Genomic DNA, 11,048 nt, shown 5'->3' on the forward strand with positions numbered 1-11,048 from the left:
TATGGCTTAGCATAATAATGATTGTAAGAAATAAAACGGCGAAAATGTTAATTGCCAACTATGAAATCTATTAATAAACCGATTTAGCTTTAGCACTTTTCGACTGATTAAACCATTTTTAGTGCACGGCACCAATTTGTCCAATCACTTGTAGCCGTTGATAGACTACACTTTGGTAAATCGCAACTACACTTTGGCAAAATGTGAACACCGTTTGAAAAATCCAAATTCATTGTCCACATTCACTCACTCACTTACTCACAATGGCATGGTGTTTGCGCACGTTCATATTTGGATTGGTTTTGTTCATTTTTAAAAATTGAAACCCATTTAAAGTGCTCGCAAAATAAAGAGATTCAATGCAATTGATTAAAACGCCGGTGTACTGTGCAATTACACCATTTTCAACTGGATAATAGTAATTCTCGATTGCATTCGCCAGACGTTTCAGGTCGATTTCATAACGCAGAAAGAAAAAAAAAAGCTTTTTCGCAACACAAATCCAATTGTAATTTGATCTAATAAATTGGCAAAGAACGAAATAAAGGTTAGTCCGTCAGTGGAAATGATGGTGAAACCCAACAACAACGGGAGAAATATGTGCGAAATATGTCTGCATTAATCATAATTACTATCAATAACACTGGCTGGTAGGTTGTTGACGAGTGCCAACTGATGCACATACACACTCATACACACTGCAAATTCCTGACCGGCCACAAGTTGAATTGAGGTGTTCGAAAGCCGATCGCCATGAATGATTGCATCGTCAATGCGTCTTGCTCTTTGCCAAGAATTAAAAATTCTTTCAATCGAAGACACTTCGACTCCAGCTCTCGAAGAATGGAAATGTATCAACATATTTTGCCAAAGAGACATCGAATCCGTAAGCCGATATTGATTTTCTTCTCTTTTTTTTCATTCTCCGCTTCTTTTTTTTTTGAAAAGAGCAAACATTATGAATGGATTCGATGCAACACTCGAGAAGAAAAAAAACTATGTATATGTTGTTCTTTCACTTTTGTTTCCTTTTGTTGCTTTCATTTCTCCGAAATGACACAGGTAGGTGCAGGGCATTAAGGCACAATCGGTCAAGTATTGTCTCATCTCAAGTGATATGCACGAACAATGGGGCCTCAATTTTGAATGAACCAAGCTCTACTTGCGCATTGAGTTGGTGCTGAATTAACGATTCAATACACACAATGAAAATGAGCCATTCGACACACATAATCGAATGGTTATTTTTTTGATATATTTTTTGTGTGTGTCTTGTTTCTTAAATCACCACTTCAAACACAGCTACTATCGTATCAGAAATGAGATCTTTCTTCGTTAAAAGCTAAATTCCATTGCGCTATTTAGCACAGAAAATTGTACAACAAAGAAATCACTGATAGTCACTTTGATTCGTTCATTCATGTTTCGTTTCGTTTTTTTTTCATCATTGTTTCGTTGCATTATAACAACACACTCAACAACAACAAAAAACACGAAGCAACAAAAGTTGTGTCAAGCATGTGTGCGATAAAACGTTGAAATGTAAATAAAGTCCATGAAAATGGTGAAAAGAAAAACTATAGTCCAGTGTGTTTGTTAGTTTTTTTTTCTTCTTCGTCGTCAGAGTTTTCTTTTTCTTCTATTTCATTCAGAACATGTCTTTTAGAATGGTGAATAGAAACTATAAATAAACCACAACAATGACGATATTCAAAGCGAGTACACAACATTGATCTCGATCGGGCGTTCTTGGAAGTACATCAATACAAGTCATGGCACATTCGATTTAATTGCATATTTTTGCGAACATACTTCATCACACCAAACAATGGGCACTGACAACCCAGCATTGATGTAAATGACATAATTTTCGATAAAGTGCAAAGCCGGCATCGAATACATCATCAATGAAACGATGTTCCGATGAATGGACGAACCAAAATGAAACTATACACATTGTTTGAACCAGCTCTGTCTCTTTCTATCGATTATTATCACTTGTCCCGAAATTGATTCAGGTCTTCAATATTTGCACCCAGTTTCACTGCCCACATTTTTTTTTAATCTACCTTACTTCTTCTTTCTTTATCGAATGGCAAACAAAACCTTCGTATTACCTCATTATTAAATGCAACTTTGAACTAACGTTTGATAATAAAAAAAAGGACTTTGAGAAAGTATTTGGATAAAAATCAATAATCAACGGAGGAAAAAATCAATGTTATCACCTATTTACCAACAGACTTTGGTCGATTGAGATAAGCAACATTCAACGTTTATTATCTTTTGTTTGATAATGTTCAGGTTTGTTTCACTCTTTTTTATTGTCAGATTTCTGGTCACTTTTACCCATTCACACTTGCCCATTTGCACACTCTCACACTCGCACATTCACATATAATCGTAGTCTCACACATAGATCCATCATTTCTTACCTAACGCTCTCAGTTACGCCTGAATAGAAGACATCCATTGATTAAACTGCAAGCTATGCTTTATGCTGAAACGTTCAAAGGACACCATGAAATTTTTTTTTGTTTTGTTTGCTTTGCATAAATGTTTTCATCCAAGACTTCCAGGAACAAACAAAAATGATGATCGATTGCATTTGGGTCGTCGCATTGTTACAAAAATGTTAGTTTTCAGAAGAAAATAAATACATCTCATAAAAAAATTTGCGAAATAAAGCCATTTCATAACTTCGATTTGTTGACTAACGTCATCATTACGATTGCATTTGAATTAGCACCTTTTTTTATGATCGCGCCGCAGGAAACGTGAAAGTGTGAAAAAAAAATGATGATGCAGTGGTTAAAGCAAACTCATAGAATTGAAAGAAAAAAGACTTCAAGAGAAAAAAAAATTTGTCTTAAGAGAAGAATTACAAAATTATAACTTATCGATTCGTTATTTTATCAGCTCAGATTCTTTACTCTTTATTTCCAAATGGGTTTAGCTTGATTCAGCTTGTATTACGTTAGCTTATCCATTTTAGTTTGCTTCGCTTCAACTTGTCTCGCTTCAGCCTGTTCGTTGCTCGCCCGTGTATCCTAAATACATATTCGACCGACAATTGATTATTTATCAAATATGGATTTTATCACCTGCGAATAACTCGAGTGCATGCAAACACTGATTTCCTTCTGTTTATTTTACACGTTTCGAAATTGATAGATTAAGTGAAACGAAAAACCCTTTTGTCATCCATATTTGTAGGACGAACCAAATAAACGCAGTTTATTATTGTGGAATTGACTGAATAACCTACATAAACACAAATGCACCACAATTTTTAAACCTTTTTTATTACTATTGGGCAAAGGGAACATGTTGATTTTTTTATGAGTTTTGAATTGATATTGGAATCGGAGGTTATGGCTTGTATAAAAAATTCTATTGAAAAAATTTTTTATTGCGCGTCAAAAGAATTTTGATTTCCACATAATTGATTTAAATTAAACAAAAATACTGATTCAAAGCCGAGAATTAATCCATATTTTTTTATGTTTTATTGATTTTTCATTTCAGTGGAGGCGAAAAGAAAGAAAACTGATTGGAATCGTTTTTTTTTTAATGAGGCAATATTCGAGAGACGAATGATTTGAAAATAATCCGCGCAATTATCTTAATTGATGCTTTCAAAAGGAAACGATTAAATCAGCAGATGATTCATGCCCATATTAAATGAGACATTTAAAATGTTGGTTGTTCAACTGTTTCTTTTTCTTCCGTTCAAACCGTCGTCTAATCATTCGGTAGAAGGGGAAAAATGAGTCGAAAATTAAAATATGATAACTCTTAATAAGCGACGCTATTTTGTGGCACATGTGAGGAAACGAAGTGGATTTTCGCGCTGTTCTTATTTCAGTGGATGTTGCGTGACGTTAACTTGCGTCAATGATGTTTAAACCAGTTCCATGAAATGAGTGTCGCTCAATCGTTTCGAACGCGACAATGTAACATTCTTACATTCTTATGCAGATGGTTATCTCTGGCATCTGAATTTGTCTGAAATAATGAAAAACTGTTCAGCAGCAGTTTGAAAATGGTTTACTTCCTAATGGGGTTGAGATTCGGTGTGTCCACACTTACAACACTTCCTTATTTACACTGTTCTTCGAATGTAGAGCGCACATTGCGATATGAAATGAACCAACTGGCAATATATCAATCACTTCATTCGAACGCCTAATTTGGTGCGGTTTGTGTGTGTGTGTTTGTTGTTGGATGGTTACACTGAACCTTTTACTAGGTTTTCTTTATTTCTATTTAAAATTCGTCTAGTTCATTGACAACGTAAGAACGGATGCACGCGCTAGATGAAGTTTTCAGCATGCCAATGGGTTGGTCTGTTTGCGCTAGCCCGAACAGCTGGTGTGATACGTTCTTCAAACGGGCAACACAACGTTGAAAAACACAATTTAACAGCATTTATCTGCGCTATGGAATGGATGGTGCTGTTCGCACACCTTTCGCAGAACATGTATTAATTTACACTCCCGACCGACCGAGCCATGAGCGCAAGAAATGTTCCGAACGTTTGAAAGATCACAATCGGATATAATGAGAGCGAGGGTTAGAACCATCACAGTTTTGCTGTTGGTGAAAGAAAAACCGTGCGATATGAGTTGGCAGCTGATCGTGCAACGGCGCTCCAGTTTCTATTTTCACTTTTCTCTCGTTTCGTTTTGTTTACGCCTTGGAAAAATTGTGACTGTGTCACGGTTTGAAAACGGAGAGTCACGAATCCACAAATCGAGAGCAAGATTGCTGCTATTTGAGTGATAACATTTTAAAGAACTATAAAATCGAAGCAAGAAAAACATGTCTCGATGGTTTTTTAAAAAAAATAAATTGAACCAATAATGCTGGAATTCACTTTGCCCTTTTCGTACTGTGCCCGTCTTTTTCTCTTTTCATCGCTCAACGTACGCGTGGTCCAATGTTTCAAATGAAACGAAGCCAAATCAAAAACTGGTGAACAAAATATAAATTTCCAGATAATTATAAATATTTTCACACTTTGATCTGTGACTTTGGTGCGCATAAATCGTCCAAGCAACCTCCAACGAGATAACTTTTTGTTTAACGAGGTCATTTTATAAGAATGGACGATCGCATCGTGCATTGTCTCTCACTCGCATCCGTCCGTTACAAACGATGAAAAATACGCGAGGAATCGATCAACAAACAATTCAATAAGAAATCCAATCATAAATAATCATTTCAACGTTTTTTTTTTGCTCGTTTTCCCTCTCTTCGCTCGCGTTCGTTTTGGCAAATTTGCTTGGGCGCACTTCTGTCGCCACTTGGTGCGATATGAAACACCTTCTGATTACGGGCCGTTTCATTGTTCTACAATTTGCATGCGGATTTTTGTTTTGTTCATGCTACGTGCTCGTATAAAACACTCGTTGATTATGTAAAAATCGAATTTAATCGGCGTGAAGAAAAAATGGAAAGAACCAAAATAATCATGAGTCATAAAATGAGCAAAAAAAAATATATTGCTGATTTGAAAGTTTCTTATGGGCTGCCGAGTTAGCAATAAACACAAGCGATCGCTCTTTTTTTATTCGCTCGCTGGAATTTTGTTTTTCATTTTCTTCGCCTGTTCATTTCAATAAAATGAATAAATTTTCAAGCAATGATACTGAGAGTTAAGCAAGAATGATAGAGGAGTGCAGCAACAAAAGGGAGAAAAATGTCAGCATCTTGGCAATATTTTTTTATTCAATTTATTCAACTCGATTTATTTATGGCTTCGACGGTGACTTCCTTAACTCGGCTCACATTTATTAAAAAATGTTTCAATTTCACGATCATTTTCAATACAAATTGTACTTAATCTGAAGTATGCAAGAAAAACATGTAATAATCGAGCGTGTAAAATAAATGTGCCCGTGTGTCGGATCATTGATTATGTGGCTCTGAAAATGTGACTTTAAATGGCTTTTAGGTCGGAATCGTGTATGCATTTTCACCACTTTCATTTGGAATGGCACCATTTTATGATGTAATCGACGGCAGAGTCACTTAGAATGATGAAATTCGATTAAGTAATAGAGCGAAATAGATAGAGAGATAGATAGATAGAGAAAGGGAGTGGAAAAAATGACAAAATGGCAAATCGTTCAGATTTACTGGAAAAAAAGACTCGTTTTTAGAACGGTTCGATATTTAAATCCGATACATTGAATTTGGATCAATTTTTATAACAGCATCGTCTGTTGACCTCAATCTTTGGCCAAAAGGGCACATTGCGAAGAAGAAAATCGCCTCGAACCAAAGCAATGAAGCGACCAGTAGTTGAATGGTAGACAAACGGATGAGCATATCAAATTACTCCAACACACTTTCTGATAGCAAGAAGATGAACTGGCAAAAAGAGAAATTTGGTGAAGACAAAAAAACCGCACCAAAACAAGAGCTGCAACACATTTTATTTGGTTTTGTCGCGTGATAAATTCAAGAAAGCGACAAGTGGATTGAATTCATAATTTCTCCTTGAGTCTTGTGTTGTTTTTTTGTTGAGCGTACGCTTGCCTTCCTTTTGCTTGGTCTCTTAATTTTTTCGTTCCGTCTATATCAAGTATCATCAATGTCAAGTGAGCATTCACATGTTGTTCGAGCAACGCAAAACGAAGAATTGGCCCCAGAATGAGCGTGGTGCGTTTCTTATTTGATGTCATTTCGGTGTTTTTCGTCTTCTTCGTCTGCGTAACGCACAATGAAATTCAAACCATTTACGCTCTGTTTCTCTGTTTTTGGTCATTCTTGTAGCCAAGAGTGAAAAACACTCATCTCACCCAATAATTTGTATATTCAGCCGAAAATGAGTGCGGTTTTTTTGGCTCTCAGTTCCTCTTGAGCCAACGAAAAAAAAAACACTGAACATATTTTCAGGCGAGAAAAATACCAACGCACGTTCAAGTGCGAACGAGGAGGAAAAAACAACGAGAAAGAGAATTTGCAGAAGACGAAACAAAAGTGTTCGCAAACATCATTTTATTGCGCTTTACAATGTAGTGCATTTTAGTGTGGATTTTTGGCTGGGCAATGCGCACATACGTCACACTTAATGAGCGTATCCCATGGAAATGACATCGTATCACATTTCACACCCGATCCATGCAGCTCAACAGCACACTGCAACCTGAAAATGCAAGAAAACAACGAAAGAACGAACGAACGAACGGAATCGAATACAAACCAAAGACCGACGAAAAAAACTACATTATAGCAATTTTGTTCATTTGTTGATCTGATGGCCAAACCATAACACCGAGCGCACACAAAGCTGCACAAAAGAAGAAAAAATCCACGCGTAAAATAATGGAATGGCCGAAAAAATGAGCTTGCACTCGCGCCGACCCAATACGATAAATTGTTTACAGTTCACAATTTTCAGAATTCACAACATAAATTTGCAAAATCACTTTCTTCATCATTTCGGTTTGGAATGCGCAGTGCATACCATTTTCAAATAGCTTCCACACCACACTGTCATGCTCATGTTCATAATTCATGCGTTCCGAGTTTATCTTGTTCGTGCCAGTTGCTGTAGTTCATTTCGAATGATAAATAAAAACGAATATGAGGTGAAGAACGTAACCGACCGAACAAAATAAAAGTATAAATTATAATGAGATGCAGAATTACTTTATTTTATTCTTCCACGGTAAAAAAAAAATAAATTTTGCGCGCACAAATAATGAAACAACGAAATCGGTGCGTTGTCGTTGTCGATGCATTTTCAATGACCTCGACGATCGTAAAAAAAAATCGCATTCCGTTCGATGAATCTCTTTCTGTTCCACCAAATCGATTGCGATCAAAAGACAACGAAATTATTCGTTTCTTTCTTCGAGAGTCAAAATGAAACCGTGTTCTGGAAATCACACAAAGTGATCACAATGAATCGTAAACTGCAGCTGCCACGCAATCGTTCATAGTGCACTCGTGTGCAGTTTTTCTTCGTTTTTCGATTCGGTTGTTGTACTTTATCGATGTTTCGTTGGGGTGACGAATACCGTTCTCGTTCACTCTAAGAAATAATCTCTCCAGTCAAAGAAAAGAACAAAGAGACCACAGGAAGATCGGATTATATTGACTAACTCAAGCAGCATTCATTTCATACAAAAATCAAATAAATTTTCCTGTCAAACTTCAATACCAAAAACGAAAATTTATTTACACAATTCTGCTCTTTTGTTGCCTGTTGTTGCACAATTCCATTTTATGACCGTCGAAATGCAAATCAAACAATTGCCAAAGGAAGTATTTATTGCCGAATACTTTGACATTCACAATACATTTTCGATCACATGATATTTTTACGATAACTTAATCCTTTTTTGATGGTGGCGACCATTGGGTTGGAATAGCAGCGAAATTCGGCGGTAAATGGCCCGGTGAAAATGGCATCGCAAGAATTTGAAACGAACCCAAGTATAGCGTTGGCTTCTCACCCGGCGATCCGTACGGCAATCCTTCAGTTGGATAAGCAGACGAAACGGTTGGTAAGCCACGACTGATGTCACTTTGAGCTGAACCATCATTTAGCTGGATGTCATTCAATTCGTCACCAAAAACTAGAAAAAAAAAACGGGAAAAGGTAGAAAAAAGTATATTTTATTTCAAAAGATCACCATCAAATGATTTGCAAAACGATCTTTTCAGCAATTCATTGAAATTTTCGTTTTCTTAGGAAAATTTACGAAAAATTGAATTTCATTTTCTTTTGAAATGTACCAAAAATGCTGTCTGTTCCGAGAAGAATCAGGGCACATAAGAGCCCATGATAGAAACTAATGTTCATGTTGTTTACTGCTTCGAACAATTTAAACTCAGGAGAAAATGTAACTGAGAAACCAAGCGTTGTACCGACTCTTTCAAATCACAAACTCAAAGTACTTCGATTCCGATGGAATATATATACCCAGTCATGATGATATGGAAATCGACTGAACTTGACATTTCAAATGCAAATCACATTGCCTTAAAGAGTTGAACAAGTGATTTTAATTGATTTTGACAACCAAACTACGTTAAATTACAGGTGCAAATATGCGAACGATAAAATCCATTGCATGTAATCATTGTGACCTATTTGATGTTGACTGTAAGTAAATGCGTGTACTTGATGTATGTGTGTGTGTGTGTGTGTGAGCCGCGTTCCAAGCTCAACATCGATCACAATTAATTAAAGTAAAAGTTAAAAAGTTGTGACTCACACTCGAAACAGTTTCTCACGAATTCGAAAAGTGTTTTCTTTCAAATGGATTTTCATTGCCAAAATTGTTGGATCGCGATCGTCGTAGTCGTCGTCATGAGAATCATTATATCACAAAATAAATGTTCGACTTTGTGTTTCGGAATTCCATTTTGTGCATTTGTTTATCGTGTTAAAGTAAATAGAAACCTAAAAAGATTTATACGTAGAGGGCAAGGCAACGAGAGGGGGAGATCCGAACGGAACATACGTATTCATTTTGATTTTCTTCAATTTATTTATAGCCAAAGCGCCGTCACAGTGATTCAATGCGACAATTACCAACGGCTTGGGCATAATAGTAAATCGGAAACTTGCAGATGTTAGTACTAATAATATAATGAAGACTGTTGTTCACCGTTACACCCGATGTGAACGATATCTTTTGTTTGTTGTTCCCTTGACGCAATATAAAAATTTATTCAAGTTGATGGTTGTTGCTTGTTTTTTTTTCGGGAAATTTTTTGAATATTTTCGGCAACGCACCGTGGGAATGCAGAAAATGCACATTGGTATATTTAGTTGGTTTCCCCTACAAAAATGCCAATTTATCATTTGTTTTCTCTATCGATTTTGATGAAATCTATGTATATGTGTTTTAATCGATGCACACACACACTCAGCATGTTAGTCAAGGTAAATGCCGAAACTGAAACGATCATAAAAGTGTATTCACATCGACTTCACTTTCTTTCATTTCAATTTTCACATTGTAAGCGAAAACCGACCAAAAATGCAATCCAATTTCCTTTGAGCTGTTGAGATATCGCATTTATGGTCGTTGCCGTTGTCATCGGTATCTATTCCGGCAATTATTTCTCGCTGAAAATGCCACAAAATGAGAAAGTGACACGAAAATGAAATTGGAAATAGTTACTTTGTTGTTTGTACAGAATGAAAAAAAAATGTCGATAACGAATTAAATCGAACTCCGTGAGAAAGTAGTTCGATTGGTTCGCACCGAGCGCACCGCACCGAGAGAAAAGGCGAAAAAAAAACTTGAAAAAAGGTTTAAAACCAAAAAAATCATCGAAAACAACAAAATGAGAAATCAATCACACAAAAGAACTAGAACTGATTTCTACAGAAGGAACACAACCAGTGCACATATTCTTTTCCTCTGTGTCATTTTTCGCAAAATCGAGATACTTTATTGTTATCATGGAAACAAGTGCATGGGAATAGAATCAAATTCTGAGTATTTGTTTTCAGTAAAAAAAATAAATACAACAGCAAACGAACGAACGATAGAGTGAGAGAGGAGGAAAAAACAGTGCGAAAACAAAGAAAATTCCATTGGATTTAGTTTCGATGCATCAGAAACGATGAGAAAAATTTAATTTTTGTACCCAACTTTGTAGATATCTCAAATTGATTTGGTTTTTTCTCTCTCTCTCTCTCTATCTCCGTCTCTTTCGTTTTTTTGTTGTTTCACATTGATTCAAATGTGATGTTCTGGTTTTTGCCATTCGCTTTTGCATTGGCTGAATGCTTATTCAGTTATAATGTTTGTGGATTGTCCTGTAGAGCAGGTAAATAAAGCATCAAATAATAATAAGTTTCTTTTAAATCCTTTTATGCGTTGTTCGCATCTTCTTCTCTCTCTCTCTCTCTCTCTCTCTCTCTCTTTCTCTGTCTCGCTCTTCGGTTTCGTTGTTCCTGCTCTCGAATTTCAAGTTGGCAAACATGACGACAAAACGAAATGACCGAAAAAAATTCACAAAACTGAACTATTTCTTCTTCTTTTTCAGATTTTTCTTCTTCTTTGAATATA

The 11,048-nt window shown here is 36.1% G+C and overlaps 1 protein-coding gene across 1 annotated transcript; it reads right to left on the reverse strand.

Annotated features, from left to right (window-relative positions):
- Positions 1-8,215: 8,215 nt before the first annotated feature.
- On the reverse strand, positions 8,216-8,885 carry LOC129565169 (uncharacterized). The gene is made up of 2 exons (XM_055439732.1): positions 8,755-8,885; positions 8,216-8,594 (listed from the first exon to the last, which is right to left on the reverse strand). Exons 1-2 carry the CDS (start codon positions 8,819-8,821, stop codon positions 8,347-8,349), a joined length of 315 nt encoding a protein of 104 aa, XP_055295707.1. The 5' UTR covers positions 8,822-8,885; the 3' UTR covers positions 8,216-8,346.
- Between the last annotated feature and the right edge of the window lie 2,163 nt (positions 8,886-11,048).

The sequence above is a fragment of the Sitodiplosis mosellana genome, unplaced genomic scaffold (assembly GCF_009176505.1).
Source record: "Sitodiplosis mosellana isolate CC-2019 unplaced genomic scaffold, AAFC_SMos_1.0 Smas_scaffold_2, whole genome shotgun sequence".
In the NCBI taxonomy this organism is placed as follows: Eukaryota; Metazoa; Arthropoda; class Insecta; order Diptera; family Cecidomyiidae; genus Sitodiplosis; species Sitodiplosis mosellana.